Source organism: Seriola lalandi, unplaced genomic scaffold (assembly GCF_002814215.2).
Source record: "Seriola lalandi dorsalis isolate HSWRI2012SDOR001 ecotype SW California unplaced genomic scaffold, Sedor1 jcf7180002054689, whole genome shotgun sequence".
Lineage (NCBI taxonomy): Eukaryota > Metazoa > Chordata > Actinopteri > Carangiformes > Carangidae > Seriola > Seriola lalandi.
The window spans coordinates 109,159-126,930 of NW_019525242.1; the positions used below are offsets into that span (position 1 = coordinate 109,159).

General features: G+C 40.0%; 1 protein-coding gene across 1 annotated transcript; it reads right to left on the bottom strand.

Annotated features, from left to right (window-relative positions):
• Nucleotides 1-942: 942 nt before the first annotated feature.
• On the bottom strand, nt 943-14,934 carry wdr75 (WD repeat domain 75). The gene is made up of 21 exons (XM_023423184.2): nt 14,811-14,934; nt 14,386-14,515; nt 13,143-13,208; nt 12,794-12,893; nt 12,094-12,218; nt 11,579-11,649; nt 11,266-11,382; nt 10,889-10,977; nt 10,526-10,684; nt 10,203-10,262; nt 9,053-9,168; nt 8,592-8,767; nt 8,224-8,381; nt 6,705-6,885; nt 5,075-5,169; nt 4,852-4,947; nt 4,198-4,367; nt 3,549-3,608; nt 3,102-3,251; nt 2,774-2,865; nt 943-2,359 (listed from the first exon to the last, which is right to left on the bottom strand). The coding sequence occupies exons 1-21, from the start codon at nt 14,894-14,896 to the stop codon at nt 2,149-2,151; spliced, it is 2,508 nt and encodes an 835-aa protein (XP_023278952.1). The 5' UTR covers nt 14,897-14,934; the 3' UTR covers nt 943-2,148.
• Nucleotides 14,935-17,772: the final 2,838 nt, after the last annotated feature.

A 17,772-nucleotide genomic window follows, 5' to 3' on the forward strand; every position in this document is an offset into this window, starting at 1 on the left:
GGTAAATATAAAGGGAAAGTTTAAAAAAGGTAAAAATGTTGCATGGTTAAAAAGGGGTTTAAGTGATGAATAAGTGTCCCCTAGTTCCCCCTATTTATTTCATTTCAAGGTTCATCGTTTTTCATTTCGAAGTTTATCGTGAATATTTAGACAAGGTTTATTGCTTGAAAAGTGTAACGTTTGCTTTACAACCCCAGGTCATATCAAGTCCATAAAAGTGACAGATAAATAGTTTAGGACTTGATAAGTTTATATATATATATATATATATATATATATATATATATATATATATATATATAGTGTGACCCAGTTTGACCACCGAAGGGTCCGTTGGGCCTTGATGTGTGACGAATGCAGAGATCATGAAGACACGACGGATCTGTCCTTGGTGGGAGGCCTCAGGCACCTGACAGAGAAAGGAACTGAAAAATGCTGACATGAACATGCACTTGGACTATGGGAAGCAAATGTTACCTTCTCCTTCTGAGACAGCTTACTCAGGACTTCAGGATTTGTTACTCAAGAGCCTGCTGTGTCAAGCCTGACTTTACAGCACCAATAATGTGTTATTTCAAGGTCCTGGTGACATAAGAAGAGTTCGCTGTTCAAGCTTTCCAAGAAAGCAACGAGTACCTGTAATATCAAATATCATGGGCAGAATTTCCAGACACAATGTTATGTATTGATTGATTATTTGTTAACATTAATTTTGCCTCCTATCTTAATCCTGATCTGAAAGCAACAGGCTGGTTAGATGTGTGTCATAGTTCACCATCTTATACAACATCAGAAACGTCATCTGCGTATATAACCCCCACCAGTTTTCTCAATTACATCACAGAGCATGACAATGGAAAAAAAGGCTGAGTTTGGACTCTGGAAGACACTGATGTTGTGTATGAAGGTGAAGGATAAAGGAATACCATTGAGGCCGGCAGCTTTAATAAAAGTTTACATCTTTTTATTGAATTTCAAAATGTAGAAAATGTGTAACCGCACATCAACGTGCCTGCATACAGTGCCTATAGAAAGTTGTCACCATGTCCTTTTTTATGTTTTAACTTTGGTTCACAAGAAGTAATGAAAAGTTTCTGACAAAGATAAACAGAAAACAAACAATATTACAAAATGTCTAAATTGATTATTGTTCAAAATAAACGATGGCATTATAATTAATATCTTTTCTGTGACATACCAAACCATCACTGATGGATCCAGCTGTAGATTGTGTATTATTATTATTATAAGTGAAATGTTGTATAATTACAGCATAGCAGGTGATTTAAGGTCAAATAAACTAATCTAGAAGATCCAGAGGTGCTTTGATTAAAAAGAGACCAAGCCTAAACATGAACAATTATGTAAAAAAAAACATTGGTAACTACTGATGAAAACAAATATCTTGGAGCACAGAAAGATCAATCATTAAAATGAATCAGCTAGGGTTTGGCAGCAGGCGGCTGGAAGACTGAAATGACAAGATGGTTCTGTAGTCTTTGGCAGATAAATAATTTTAGATAAAGAAACATACAGAACCCTTACATGTTTGTGCATCAATCAGAAGCATGGTGTTTGTTTTGATTGGTGAAACATGTGAAAGGAAGAGAACAGACAGATGATCTAAGGCGGAAAATCCCGGCTCGCGTGTTGCCCTCAGAACTGCAGCAAAATACAGAGGAAACCTGGAGGAAAACCTGCCGCGGTCTGCAGGAGAACTGTGACTTAGGAAACTTATTCTCCAACAAGACCCCAACCACAAACATTCAGCCAAAGCTTCACAGGACTGGCTTAAAAAAACAATGTTAATGCTCAGGAGCGGTCGAGTCAGAGTCCAGTCCTCAATACAGTCTAGAGCTCCAGGCAAGAAAACTGCAGTTCACACACAATCCTTGTGCAACAGAGCCTCAGCTCTTTTACAGAGAAAAACAGGGAGAATTTTTTATTGATAAAATGTGTAAAACTACATTTTAAGGCTGTAACTGCTGCCAAAGGGTTAGATACTTGCACAATCAAATATTTGTTTTGCATTTGCAATATCCATTCTGGTTTACTGGTGAAAAAAAAAACATAAAAAATCTGTTGATGTGGTAAAAACGCTCGATAGGTCTGTATCTGTGTGAATGTCTGTTTTTGTACATGTCATGTTCAAGAGTCCAGGACGCCTGCGAGCCAGCTGTGGTCAAGTTTCTTCACCCTCCTCAGTTCCTTAACCTGGGCTTTTGTCAGAGGGGGGGTTGCAGTCTCTGTTGCCAGTGACACCTCCTCAAATCTTGAGGTACTGGATTCCATTTCCCCCTCTGAATCCTCTTCCTCATTCTCGCTCTCCATTGCTTCCTCTGCATGTTTGGTTTCCTCCCTGAGGCCATGAGAGCACACATGGAAAAAAAAAAAAGGTTAACGTGACTCTGCATATTTTTGGAGATAAACAAGAACATTTTCCCATGTGCACCATGTCAGCCAGGATCTCAAGTTGCTGAATCACGAGGAGCCTCAATTCTAGCAGTGCTTTGTCAACTCACGCTGACATTATCTGACCCACAGCCATGAAGTTAGTGAGGCATCAAATATATTACAACATCACATATTTACCCTGAAACAGGCAAACCACATTAAACAAGTTAGAATGAACCACTGTGACTGTAAATGGTTATTATCCACCCTGTGTTAGGGCTTGATTTGCTTTTACTGTCTGACTCATTAACAAATAATTGGACACAGATTCAGAATTTGTGGAATTTCTGGAGCTTGACGGCCTCAGTGGACTACTGACCTGGAGTCTGTGACGGAGATGAGCAGAGACTGTACAAACATGGAGCAGAGGAAAGAGGTGGAGGGAAGGACGTGGGCTGGGGTCTGCAGGAGCTGTCAAAGAGGCAAAGGTTTAATATTAAAAAAAAAAAACAACAACAGATGTCCTTATATTTACATTTTCATAAAAAGTCTGAACCTCTTAATAGATGAACCAGCTTATATTCAACCCAAAGTGAACCTGAAGCGGTCAAAGGACAGAGGGTCCCGTATGCTGCACAGATCGTGTCCCCCTGAGGGACATTTGTGATACGGAGCTGTATGAAAACACGCAGGGCTGAACTACTGACCTCCTTAATAGCAACAGATCCCTGTGGCAGAGGTGTTCTCTCAGCAGACAGGGAGCTCAGTGCGTCTTGATTTTCCTGTTGCTGCTGCTGCCGGTGTTTCCCCAGCAACAAGTAGAAGGGTGTCATGGCGACGCTGTCATCAATCACAAGCTTTAAGGGGGGGGAAATAATCATAACAATGTCAGGGAAAGCAGGAAATGTCTCACATTAACAAAAATGAACCCAGGTCAATAGTTTTGAGGGGTGGGACGGAGGTAAATCTTCAGCACTGATGTTTTTTAGCAACATCTGAATAAAGGGGTCAGTCCAGCTCACAGTTTTCTTTCTTTTTTTTTCTTTTTTCTTTCTACATCCTCACTATGCAACACCTTGAGTTTTTGAGCCCAAGGCCAAAAGTGCCTACAACCCTCTGACGCTGAGCTGTGATTGGTGCGCAGGTGACTGTACCTGTTTGCTGGAGGCCATCAGTTTGTCCTCTTCTGCCTTGGTGGTGAATGTCATGAGATCCTGCAGGAAAGTTCACATCAGTCAACAGCATGAGCACAGTAATAACACACTTTGAATGTGCAACAGAACAAAGTTCTTTTTGTGTTAATGTTACATTTTCCCAACGTCACATTGTAACTAGTATTTCATGATAATAACCATGACATTCAGATCACATAAGGATGGCTGAGAGCAGACATGAAACAGACTTGAGGTTTATTTTGCCCTCATTTGGTTCGGATGAATTCATCCATTTCCTGCTCAAGATAAATTTTGTTCACATCTTTGTTTTAATGAAGTTTCAGGGCTGCAGTCTTAAGCACCTGAAGACAAAAGAACAAAATGATATCACGCTAAGTGCAACACCCCTTTGAACCAGTTACTGTAAATCTAAAGATGCCAAGGCACAGTGAAGAAAAGATCAAATCTGATCAGCTGGGTTTCAAGTGTCAAATGAATATACTTTATCATCTGGACAAGGTTGTGTGGACAAAATGCAGAAAGGTGTGTCCACATATTGTTTAGTATTTTTGGGAGCAAATCTCTTGTTTAAATCTCGCCTTAATTGTCAAGTTTAATAAAAAATCTGTTTTGCGTTGGTGGTGTTTACCATGTACTGAGTGAGGAAGTAGAGCTGTGAGTGGTTGAGCCACTGGCTGGTCTCCTCACAGCTCTCCAGTATCTCCTCCCTCGGGGAGAAGACAGCACGAGTCACCTTCCCTGAACACACTGCCTTATGGGAAAACAGTGGCCGAGGCTCATTGGGCTTAAAGACAAACACTGAAACACAGAAGGAGAAAAAAACATTACAAAGGACACATTGATCTCAGCTGACGGCTGTAAAAAGAGTCAACGGCCTGGCACAGTGACAACAGATGCCAGAACTAACATTATTGTTATTTGGTCATTAAACCAATGACCAACCTGTTATATATTAACTTTTATATATCTTAAAACTTTTAAGAGAACTTTTTTGATTTTGTGAACACTTGCTTTAGACCGTTTAGTTCATTCTTGTGGAGTAAAGCACTCCATTTATAGTCTGTATGCCATTAAGAATACATAGCAACAAAAACAATATACAAAGTGAAGGGAAACTGGATTTCCTCTCTTTGGACTGCCTGTGACATTGTGCTACAATATTCAAGTATAATTATCCTGTTCAGAGATGGTTTCTGGGGCTTTAAATTTGATTTTCAAAAACTATTTTCTGTGTGGTTTGACATGTGATCCCAACTTGGAAATGCAGATTTGGGCAGCTTACAGTCGGTGCATCCAGCCTGACAACAGAAGGCAGCCATGTTCTCAGAGAGGGGGTCGGCCAGCAACAGGCTGATGTCCATGGAGGTGCTCCACTCCACTGCCAGAGAGGACAGGAGACAAAGCAAAACAGGAAAAGAAAAAGTATGGTTAATTGCATGGACAAATTAAAATAAAAACTTTGATTAATGCAGATTTGTTTATGACATGCACAGAGGTGGCCTTACAGGAGCAGGTGAGGAGGTTCCAGCAGCAGAGCAGGTTGTTCGCAGTGGTTCCCAGCAGATACTTGGAGCAGCTTAGTTGCCCAAAGCAAAGATCCCTGATGGAGGAAAAAAAAAAAGGTCCCTTTAGTTTTCCTGTGACTGTAAAGAATCCCAAGTGCACCCCCCACCCCCCCGATCCTTCAGCCACTGAGCTCCACACACCACACATATTTCACAGGATTAGCTTTTGAAGAGTTTTCTGCTTTGGGGGGTTCAAATGGGAACATGTAAGCAGGGTCTGAACAACCACCAAGAATCAATAACTGCCTGCCTTTCAGACTGCACAATGCTGCCTTCTACATATCATTTAAAGCACGTCCGTGACATTCCCAGGAAAAAATGTATTAATTACTTTTCTTGATAAAAATTACTCCTGTCAGGTCAATTGTATCTGTTTTATCAGTGAGCCAAGACATTATTAATCCCTGAAGTTACGTGTAAAGAGAGGAGGGTTGGTGAGGTTGGAGGTGAAGCAATTGACCCAGCTCTACACATCCATAGGTGGTAGTTATGTAAGGGGCACTGGGCAGCTGTCAAAACAGCTGACCATTAACATCTTCCACTTTCCCCCACGTTCAACTTTGAAGTCTTATTACTCACAAATTCCCTTCCAGCTCCCAAATTACACAGGAAACGTCTTCCTCATATGAAGAGGTTTTCTGAGTGTGATAGAGTTTTCAGAGTGAGACCTTTTCTAAGTCTCCTTTCCTCATGCTCATCTCTGCCAGGTCCTTCATTTTAAGATAAACTGCAAGTCATCTCTCTTTTGTTTTTCTTACAAAGATAATAAAGGCTGAATCATTGTTTTGGGTTTATTTCAGAAAAGTGGTACAGAAACTAGCAACAGCAGTTGTGTGTCCTCACTGACCTGCCAACATTTGTGAGACTCCAGCAATGTTGCGAAACTTGCAGCCTTACCCCATGTTCAGTGGGCTGACAGGCAGCACTTCTTTAGCTCAGGCTGTAACATTTCTTTTCTGCTGTGATAAACAACGCCCTGGACCTCAGCCAGTGTGTTAAAGAGGTCATTTAACTGCTCAAAGACATCCACCACTGAGGGGCCTCGACTGCAAACAGCCAAACTCTACAACAGCCGACTGTTCAGTGAATCTGTGTGTGTGTGTGTGTGTGTGTGTCTGTGTTGTAACTTTAACATGTTAAGTTTATGTGTTTTGTCGGGTCAGATGTTATCCCATTGTTTTTTTTAGCTGAATGTGAGGCCTTGATGTCCCTTTATCCACTCTGTACCTGTTATAACAGTTTGTACTCATCTTGCTCATTAGTTCCTTGCTCAGTGATAGCTGCATATCTGCATTTTAGTACAGATACTAAAATAATGCTTTGACTTGACATTGCATTCCATTAAAAAAAAAAAAAAAAACTTTTCACCTTTCTGTAAAAAGGTATTACTCTTTAATCTGTACAGCTGTACAGGAGGATGGCAATATAAAGAAGCTGACCAATCATTCAATGCTCATTTTCAATAGTCAACAGTACTGCAAACATAACCAAATAAGTGCTATAAGTATCAAGGTTTGACACCCAGCTCTGCTGAACCTGTGGGTATTCGTGTGCATGTATATGCTCTGACCTGATCGCTCCTGGCGGCTGGGACAGAGTTGTCAGGAGCTCCCAGGAGGACAGGCTCCACACAGTCACCACCTCCTGAAAGCTGACTGCCAACAAAGAACCGTCAGCAGAGAAACTGCAGCACTCGGGCACCAGGGCGTGATAGGCTCCCACAAAATCACACGACCAGGAAGGACCTTCATCTAAGGGCCCGTTCAAGAGGAAGGAGAGGGGGAGACAGACACAGAGAGCGTTAGATTAGTTAGAAATGCCTCCTAATTTGGCGAAAGCCTTAAACTCAATTGATGCTTCGAGAAACTAAAGGGTAGAGCCTGGCACCAACCGTGTGGTTTGATTCCTACTGATATCCGAGACTTAAAATGTGCAAAATCATGGTTCTTCAAAGGACTTTGGATAAAAGCATCCGCTGCATGACACTGATTGGGTAAACTAACTGTTGAGGTAAAATATACAGCCATCTTACTATTCCTTGCTCTGATATGACCTATAAATTGACCATATGATGTTTTTCATTTAGATCAAAGAAAAGTGATTGATAGAGAGAGTATTTTTGCGGTGACCTTTTTGCTGTTATTTTAAATGGTGCATTTCCCAATATTATACTTTAATACTGGAAAAATAACATCGACTTCTGTGGTTAAAGCTGGAATTTGGAACTTTTACATATGAATGAAAGTCTGTTACATTCAAGACCTTCTCAAACAAGTTCACACAATGCTGACTGACCCAATCAGTAAGCAGGTAAATCTCTGTATTCTGCAGTATACCACAGTTTTAAATATGGTGTCTGTGGTGACATTCCTGCGATGGCCAACCAGAAGCAACCAGCAATGTGGAGCACCAGTAGCGACAGAGATGGAGTAAGCTACAGCAGCTGGGAGTCTATGGTGGAAAAACGTCATTTTCGTAAAACTTTCGAAAACCTTTCGAAAAACATTAAAAAAAAAGAAAAAGGCTTGTTGCTCCAGAAAAAAAAAAACAAAACAAACTTGGCATCCAGAGGAAGGATTTCAGCCTAAAAAAGAAAGCGACTGACAGCAAGGACAAATGATGGATTGCCACTGTTGTGGCTTTCCTCATTGGAGAGCGCTGAAAGAAGAGACTGAGAGCAGACAGATGTCACCGCACTGCTCTTGGATTGGTATGTAACTATAACATTTACTCTACCCTAAATAATGGATTATTTTCTTGGAGCGAGGCACGTGTCCACAGTGTTTGTGTAATTACTCTGACTGCCAGAAGGGGGAGACAAAAGTTCTGCACTGCAGGTTTACAGTTACAGGTTAAATACTCAAATCCCACATCCTCACATAAAGCTCTGAATGCTCCTCATTGATCATTAACTTGTAAAGAACACATCATTTTTGAACCGTAAATTGGAGATGCACACCAAGAATCAGAAAAGTCAAAGCCTGTAACTGTGCTGAAAGAGCAGAGTAAATATTACCACGGGTCAACAGCTCAGCCGAACTCAGCCTTTTGGTAGAATGGACTGTCAGAAACAGAGCCTGGGTACTTACCCTCTGTGTGGGCTGGTGCGGCCAGCTGCCATGCTTTGAAGTGTCCGTCCTTGCTGGAGGAGACCAGCATGGTGGTCTGGCTGTCAGCGGAATGGCAAAAGGACATGGCTGTAATCCGGGCCTCGTGGGGGGCCGAGATGGTCGTGTTCAGCACAAAACTGCAAGTGATTCAGAGAGCATGTCACAGGGTGGTGGTTGAGGATCAAGAAAAAAAGAAACTATTATTTAACCTTTGCTATTACACCAAGAAAAAACACTACTGGACTGGACTGAACTACAAACTCAGAAACAGTTTTGGCCAGTCTACTACTGAATTATACTGATTAATGAGCAAATAGAAACATCAGATAAACTTTAGACATCTGTACCTCTGTGTTTGTTCATCAAATGCCCACAGTTTTAAATTAAGCTCCAGCTCAGCATCTTTCTGTTTTCTTTCTTCCACTGTTGCTAGCCAGTTTCCAGAGGTATCGAAGGCCGCCTTGACCACCTCAAACTGCTGCAGGCCCGACTCATGAATGTACTCCTGCTGCACGATGTCCAGCTGCACAAAACACAGAAGATGACCTCAGAATTTAGCTATTACTGCCAATTCAAACTAAGGTGTAGCTGGCAGAGATGTTAAGTGAGTCTGTGGATCACAGTGGATTTGTATTTCCATCCACAGACATTTCTGCTGTTGTTTTGAAATACTTCTATCCATATTTATAAAGTTCCTGGAGCTAATACAGCATTACGTCAATAAAAACCTCTGAAAATAATCCACAAACTCACATGGTCTGGTGTGTGTGTGATATTATAAGCTCAGTGTATACAGCAGAGTGCTTACATTGTACAGCAGTTTGTCTCTCTGCAGGGAGTAAAACTGCAGGTGGCCTGGTCTGCCGTTCAACACCATGGCTTTGCTGCGTGGGTCCACCATCAAGTCGGTCCTGACACTTTCTCCTGCACCGGAACAGAGAGAGGTGAAAATCAGCTGCTTCCTTTAACCTGGCAGGTTCAAACATTTTATTTTCTCTTTCTGATATGTCACATGAGGAAAGAAAGATTTGATGCGAAAGACTTTTGTTTCCCACTAAGCCAATGTAATACAATACAAGGCGTTTCTTGTTAAAGGTTTTCTCTGCCGCTGACGGTGGTTTCTTGCTGCAGGTGCTGGTGATTGCTGCTTGCCAAGAGTTTCAGTTTACAAGACGAGAGGTTATAACATGTCCTCTGAGCAGCAATACCATCTTCAGGGCAGATTGGACGCTACAGTGACTTGGTATCGTAAAGTGTCATCACTTTACGATACCAAGAAAAGATGAACAAGACGGTCCGACTGGGCCGGAGCTAGTTGGTTAGCATGCTAACTTGAGTAGAAGAAAAGAAGTGATAGAGAAAAAAGTTAACATTGGTGTTCTTTCCACGTCTGGAGACAGCTGCTGGTGAGTAAAAGAATAAAGTTTGATGCTGAACTCACGTTTCTTCTAGACTGGTAAATTCACAGCTGTTAATGCTAATGTTAGCTATGTATAGATTAGCAAAACTTACAAATAGTTCCTTTAATAAAAGGCTTGACATAAAAGACTTGGTGACAAGGTAAAAAAAAGTAATTTTCATTTCACTCTGACTATACAATAATCCTAACAGTGATAAGACCTTTGACTTCCATTTAACACTCTTGTTAATACTCTTGTTAATTTGGGCTTTCATGGTGATCCTTCGCCAGGGCTTTGTTGGAGTTCTTTTATTTCTCATGTTAATTTCTCTGATGTGTTGTCTAGAAACAAATTTAGTCATTTGCAACTGAGGTATTTGTTAATTTTCAACACCCTGCACTATTACAGTGTCAGCAACTTGTGTGACTGGTTTATTGTTTAAGATGAGAATAGTGATGAATTAAAAGCTTCTTCGATAATGGTCAAACGTTTGTGTATGAGCCCTATACAGCATGTTTATCAGTGTACGTGCTCTTGCCACCTACAGTCTGTACTCACCTTTGACCAGGCCTTGAATGACAGCTGATACTTTAACACAACTCTGGATGATAGTGATCTCTAGAACAAGGAGGAGACTGAAGTCAGCTTTCCATTAATAATAAAACTGCATGAAGCCTATATAAACATTTCACAGCTGCAGTCATTGCTTCCATTTGTGTCACCTTTCTCTGCTCAGTCAGTGACACAGATGTGAGCTCTTAGGTACAAAATAAACTGCTTAAAATGCTAATAATATACACGCAACTATTTCCACTGTTACCAAAATCACTCTGTGTGTCTGTGTTTCATCTGAGTGCACAGTACAGGGAAAAGCTCCTTACTGTTGTCACTGTGTGAGGTACAGAACAGTGCTCCATCAGGTGAGACGGTGATGTGTGTGATGGCAGCACCCAGGCGGGGCAAGAAGTCCTTCTGGCTCTCCTGGTTGTATCTCCACTGGACGAGCACAGACTCCACACCTCCACTCAGCAGGTTGGTGCCTGTTAAACAAACCAGAAATCCATACAGAGGCAGGAATAGGGCACCGATGCCTCTCTCTTCAAAAATAAATAAATATGAGCTTCTGAAGAACTGGTAGCTAATATTAAGCATACTATGGGAAATGCTGACTTGATTCCACTTTCCTGCATAACATATTAGGAAAGAAAAGGAACAAATGGTCAGTCAACAAATGACGCGTGTACCTTCTGGAGTGAAGCGCAGTGAGCTGACAGCACTGTGATGCCAGTGCAGAGTGGAGTATGTGTACTCCTTCTTGTGGTTGAAGTTTCTCCTGAAAGGATAAACAGTCATGTTACACTAATAAGAGTTTCACCTTCATCTGAAGAACTCTGTACATACACTTCGTATACACACACTGCACCAACCAAAGAACTAAAAAGTTGCTTTACAAAGGAGAAAAAAAAGGGAATTTACTGCTATAAATATAACATATCAGCAAAATAGTCAAGTTAAAAAAAATAAATGCGCAGCAGATGTTTAGTCTAAATGATTGTTCAAAACTATCAACACACTGGGTGGGAGTGTATATGCTTCAAGGCCATGTTGTCACTACACTCACCACAAACGAATCTTGCCATCTTCATGCCCAGTGGCGATGCAGTCATCTTGTGGGTGGCAGGCAACACAGGTGTACGTGTTCTTCCCTCCTTTCTTGTTGTCTTCTTTGAGGGGAAACCTAGCAACCCACACAACAAGAGATATGCGGTTTTATTAAACATCCTCAGGGCTTTGTTGACAAATGTCGGTTTGTGAACATCACTGGTTTTATGATTCACAACCTTTGTCACATATGGTAACTCCATCTTTGGTCTCCACAACATTTTGTGTCTAATGAACCATCTCCACACTTGGTAACTGATGCACTGGCTCACCTGTATGACTTCTGCTTCTTGAAGAAATAGACCTCGAGCTGCAGACCTTTAGCTGAAGCAATAAATTCCCCCTGTGAAGATGATAACATTTGGTTATTATCACATACAAGCTGGATCGTGGCTGATCTAGGATCTGCATATGAAACCTCTTCTTGAAGAATTGCTGGTGCCAATTTGAAGTTGATTAAATAAACATATAGGTGTCGCTATATATTTATTTTTACGGGTTAAAGAACAAGTATCCAAAGTTAATTTTACAGTTATTCAATTCAATGCACCCATTGGGCTGTACTGGGGTTTTTGAGGACAGATACAACTTGAACTGATTCTATAGATAATTCTCATGGTATAAAAATACTGGATAATTGTAATCTGGCACAGCAGAGGAAAGTCTGATAAAGTCAACAAGCGTTCAAACCAATACCTGTCAGCAAACTAGCCAAACAGGAGATATCAGTTTTGGGAAAGTAACAGTTTAAGATGGTTTAATAGTGACAGCAGTTGTGTGTGCATACCCCTCTGCCAAAGGCAATGGCTGCTGGGTTGGAGCTGATGTCACTTAGCACAGCAGAGAGCTCTCGGGCCTCCACCAGCTGATCTCCACTCTGCGGCAGATGTACCGCAACCAGCTGGAACAACTCTGTGTGACACACACACACACACACACACACACACACACACACACACACACACACACACACACACACACACACCAGCCTGTTACACATTCTTACCCACTGACCTCTTACCCAGTTCCTACTTTGCAGATGTTAAAAAACCCATGAGAACAATTTGCCATTTTACGTATCTGGCGCCTCCTACAGGTAAAAATAATATAATGTAGTATATAGTCAAGCATGCAGATTCAGTTTTTACCAGGATGGTCTCATTTTTTCTACAAACATTCCTGTCATTAAAAAAAACAAAATCACTGTTTTTTGTGTGAATAACAGGAAGTGGTGTTTTTTAAGTTTTCTAAAAACAGCCAGCCTAGTTCTGCAGTTTCAGCATTATCATTTATTACATCATTTGGTCTTGTAGCTCAATGATTGCTCAGTAATTGCTTATGGTTTTGGGTTTAAACTGAAGTGAGAAACATTAAAATGATCCATTGGCTTTTTCTTCTGGCAAAGCACATAGGGTGTCAGAGATGTTGAGACGATGTAGGTATCAAACTCAAAAAACCATCACAGATAAAACAGATGTCAAACCTACCAGATCTTTTGTCACTCAGTGTGGGGGTAACGATAAAGATGACTCCTTCATGGTTTGCAGATGCGTAGATGGAGTAAATTGGGTATCCAATAACATAAGTCTGGAAGAGATCACACAGCTGTCACACGTGGTGTTCAGAGAAAAAGACACACTGACCCTTTCTCAAAATGATCGCTAACCACCAGTCCTTCACTACTATGTCACTGCACGTTACGCTAAGATGTAAATATAGAGGTAAACTGTGATTCAGATTCATTTAGAAAACAAAGTGTGCAGGATGTGCGTGTCAGTGCTGGATAGGGATGAGCCACAAAACTGGAGAAAAAACAATGCATGAATAAAGCTGTACCTTAATAAGGATGCCATCTGTGAAGTCCCAGAGTCTGACAGTGCCATCTGCTGAGCAAGAGTAGACCTGCAATAAAACAGGAACACATCAGCACAGGAGTAGAAATGTAATGTGTGGATGTTTTAGAGCATAGTTTCACACACACTGCCTCAGGGGTTACACTGAAAGAAATGCATTTCAAATATTTTGCGAGCTTTATTCAAATTTAATATTTGAATACAGCAATAGTTTACCCCAAACCCCAGTATTGCTTAATGAAAAAAGGAAAACCTGGCCCTGGTTGAGTCTAACTAGATACAGATGCGTTGCCATGACAAAAAAAATACAGGAAAACAAGAATTTCAAAAATGTTGTGGTGTGGTGGAGATCCTAGTGATTATGAAAAAAAGCACTGTGTCAAAATGGAAAACAACATGACAACAGTAGGCAAAAAATATATATATAAACAAAATAAGTGAATAAGGAAATAAACGTTACAACTACAGGCATGCTGCCAAGGTGAATGACATTAATAGCAGACATTTCCATAACCTCATCAAATCACACCAAATCTTAAGTACATGTGCTGTTGAGTTCGCCTTTCACCATAGATGGATCTACACAATTTATTGGTGCTAAAGATTAGCCAATTAAGTACTAAAATGTTTAACAGAATAACTGTGCACTATTTTGATAATTTATTCATAATAATTAGCAATTAATTTTATTATAGTTATTGATTAAGGAAGGAGGCCATACACTTCCTGGTTTCAAATTTTCTGGAACAATTTGCTGCTATTCTCTTTGTTATACAATTGGACATTTTATATCCTTGGGTTTTGGGCTATTTCTCAGACAAAGCTAAACTTTTAAAGTCAAGATGAATTAATCATAGACAAATAAATTAACATGAAGTTAAGTTACACTAGGACACTTATGCTATCAGGAAACCATTGGAAAAATTTTAATCCAAACAAATAGTGCTTGTTCAGAAAACAATCACTACACTGGAAAGGAGCTGGTTGGTGAGTTGTGTTTATATTGACAAGATAAGATTTAGGAGACCACACCGTCACTTTTCCATTACAATAACATACAGTTTGATTTCATAGCTGTGAGTAGACTTACAGTTTAGTACTTTTGTGGTTATACTTATACTAGCTTTAAACACTAGTAAGAAGAAGTCCTCTTCAAGGCGAGTTAGCAGTACTTCTAATAGGGTAAGGTAGAGCTGTTAATAAATTGTGTGGTGAGATGGGTTTACCTGCAGGTGGTTAGAGGGTTTGAGCACCACACCAGTCACCAGGTCCGTGTGTCCCCGCAGGTCATGGATACACTCCTCTGTGGAGGTGCTGAACACCTTCACACACTCTCCCGAGGCACACAGGAGGAAACTGCAGTAACGTAAACCACATCTATTACACAAGAGCTTTATACTTTACGGACTGAAGACAGTTATGATTTTGTTGGTAAGTTGTGTACATTAAATTGCCGACACAGGGTGTTGCAAAGGTGGGACAAGCTGGTGATAATTGTAAACAGCAGCAGAAATATTAACTGTTAGCAAGCAGCTTGCTAACGCTAACTGCTAGCACCAGCGTTAGCTATCAGGCTCATAAAAACACAAGAAACTGCTCGAATCTCTTCCACGTAAAGTCAAATATTATGGGGTTGAAAACACACACTAACCTTGAATCATTGCTTATGACAGGCCCCCTGAAGTTTATTTTACTGCCACCTCGGTGAACCACGCGGATATCCCCGTGTTCTACCATGTTTTTGCTGAAGTCAACTTTCACCTCTGACCGTTGACCTTTCTTCTTCGTTGTGTTTATTCCGGTTCATTCACCGCCGTTCAACCCCTTGGCGAGCCATGTTATAGACGCTTTACTGCCTCCTGCTGAAGGGGATGGTAAAGTGTGGACTCAGATAAACAAAAATAATAATAAAATTAAATAAAATTAAATAAAATAAAATAAAATTAAATTAAATTAAATTAAATTAAATTAAATTAAATTAAATTAAATCTGCTGTTTTCATCATTATCTCAGCTAAATATGTTTTCCCTTTCCAATAGAGTTTCAGGTAACCCACCCACCTTTTGAAAATAGAACAGAGGGGCTCCATCAGCGAGGAGGTGAGGCTGGTCGAGGGAAGGGGAGGGGAGATAACAGAAGATAGGGATATTACAGTTGCTGGGTTTCTTGTATATTGCAGGTACAGATATGAGATAGATAATTTATTTATCCCCTAGGGAAAATTCATGTGTCCATTATCTCAATGTTGATAGTAATAAAAACAGTTAATAATAAATAAACAATAATAATTAGATTAGTCCACATCCTTTGGCTGAGGTGTTGTATAGCCTGATGGCAGTGGGAACAAAGGATCTCCTGAACCCCTCTTTCCTTCAGCGCAGTCGGATGAGACACCACATGTCACAATAGCTGTGTCATCCAGAGCCAGAACATTCCCCTGTGGAGCGTCATCACTCCATCACTCCAGATATGCTGACACAGTTACTCAGCCTGATGTACTGTGGTCATCTTGTGATGTATATGAAAGCATGAACATAAGGGATTTATATTGTACAAGAGGTACAAAAACACATCTGTACTGCACTGTGCAATTTTTTCGTAGATTCTGTTTTTATACTTTCTATGACTTTACTGTTGCTAAGGTGAAATAGGTTAAGATTAAAAAACCATCGGCATAAATACTTATTCATTTGAACACATTCTAAAATGAGGAACAAGCTTGTGTGTGGTTTGTCATAGTGTATGTTTGGTGTTATATCCTAGTTTCCTGTTTCTAACACCTATGTCATCTTGTGAACTTTCATATGTTGTTCATGCAACATGTACACTTTTCTATCTACACATCCCTTGAAAGAACAAAACAAAGACATTTCACAGGATTTACTATTTCTTTCTGCAATTGCCAGTGCCTCTTAAAATAACATACATACATGATTAATTATAACCTCAACAATTCTGCATGTGATACTGTCATATAAATATAACAACTTTACAAAAACAAGTGGTTACCCAAAATCACACATATGATACTTCAGCACATCTGTTTTCTATTAGTTAACCTTTACAGTTATGAATCTGTCAATGAAATGTCATGATTCTGCTCTGAGAAGATATTGTCATTTAACCTCTTTGGTGAATGCAATATGCTTCAATAGACACATATTTTTTTTATTAGGCTCTATCAACTAATAATGAACTATTTGTTGTTCAGATAACCGGCTTTTTTTTTACTTTCCATGACTCCTTACAGTGATAAGAAGACCTCATTGAGCTAGAGGGCAGATCTAAATCCTCCTCCAGTCCTGTTGATGTCTCACTGTGAATAGATGCTCCTGAGTCTATCTCCATTATAAACAGCTCCCTGTGTCCTATTTTATTTTAAACATGCAGTTATCCAGCCTTTTCTGAGAAAATCAAACCTTCATTCATCTTTTCTGAATAAATACAGGCCCATATTGAAGCTTCCTTTTATTTCAAAGATTTCAGAAGAAGTTGTTGTAGTCCAGTGCTGTTTTGACCGCACAACAACAACCAACATTTCAGATAAACTCCAGTCTGGTTTCCGTCAGAGGCATCCCACTGAAACTGCTCTACTAAGCACCTCCAGTGACATAAAGAGATATGCTGATGTGGGCGGCTTTAGACATTGTGGATGACAGACTGAGAGGCAGTAGGCGGGTGTCTCTGGGAGTGCCCTCAACTGGTTTCCTCCTATCTCTCAGATAGGAGTTTTTCTGTGTTGCTTGGTCCCCAGAGGCCTGATACTGCTGCTCTTTCCTGTGGTGTACCTCAGGGCTCCATCTTAGGTCCTATTTGCTTCATATGCTTCCCTTAGGTCACATTATTAGCATATCTTACACAGTGTTAATGTTTAGACAAACAAATATTTGCCCATTTCTAGTGCTGTTTTTTAAATGTATAAAAACAAATAACAGTTTTTAAGTTGTTGACAGAAATTAAGTTCAGTCAAATTTAGTTTAGTTTGGTTTTATTAACAAGAGTGGTATGTTACATGAATATGATAATTACCATCATGATTATCATTATTATATAGTATCACATAATTATTGTATTATATTATTATTATCATATATTATCATTATTATATTACTATTATTAAATATCATTGTTAGCATTATAATTATTATCAATATCATTATCATTATTGTTATTGTATAGATCAACTTTCATTAGAACATCATATCATGCGCGCGCGCACACACTCTTAAAATCTCTGTTTTATCGTCACAATGCTTTCTATGTCACTTTCTGTTTTTTCACCAATAAACAAACAAAAAAATAAACAAGAGTGGCATGTTCGACTTCATATGATAATCACTACTAAAACAGTGAAATTCCTTATTAACCACACTGATTAATCCTTAAAGCTTGTACTGTCCTGGCAGTTACATAACAACCAGGATCACCTGGTTTCTATTTCGTTTTTAAAGAATTCATCAAAAGTAGCCCCACTGCGCCATGTGACAACAATCCCAGTTCTGAGCTGCGTGTTCGTATTACCGGTAAGTATTAGCTTCTTCATCTCTCTCCTCATACACAGGAGTGTGCGTGTGTGTGTGTGCGTGTGTGTGTGTGTGTGCATGTGTGTGTGT

What these genes read in the sequence shown, in the direction of transcription:
- wdr75 (XM_023423184.2), bottom strand. Translation starts at nt 14,896, where the DNA reads ATGGTAGAACACGGGGATATCCGCGTGGTTCACCGAGGTGGCAGTAAA. An exon ending in TTTGATGAACAAACACAGAG is followed by an intron (nt 8,382 to 8,591) that starts GTACAGATGTCT and finishes AATCACTTGCAG; the next exon opens with TTTTGTGCTGAACACGACCA. An exon ending in ATCTCCGTCACAGACTCCAG is followed by an intron (nt 2,360 to 2,773) that starts GTCAGTAGTCCA and finishes TCATGGCCTCAG; the next exon opens with GGAGGAAACCAAACATGCAG.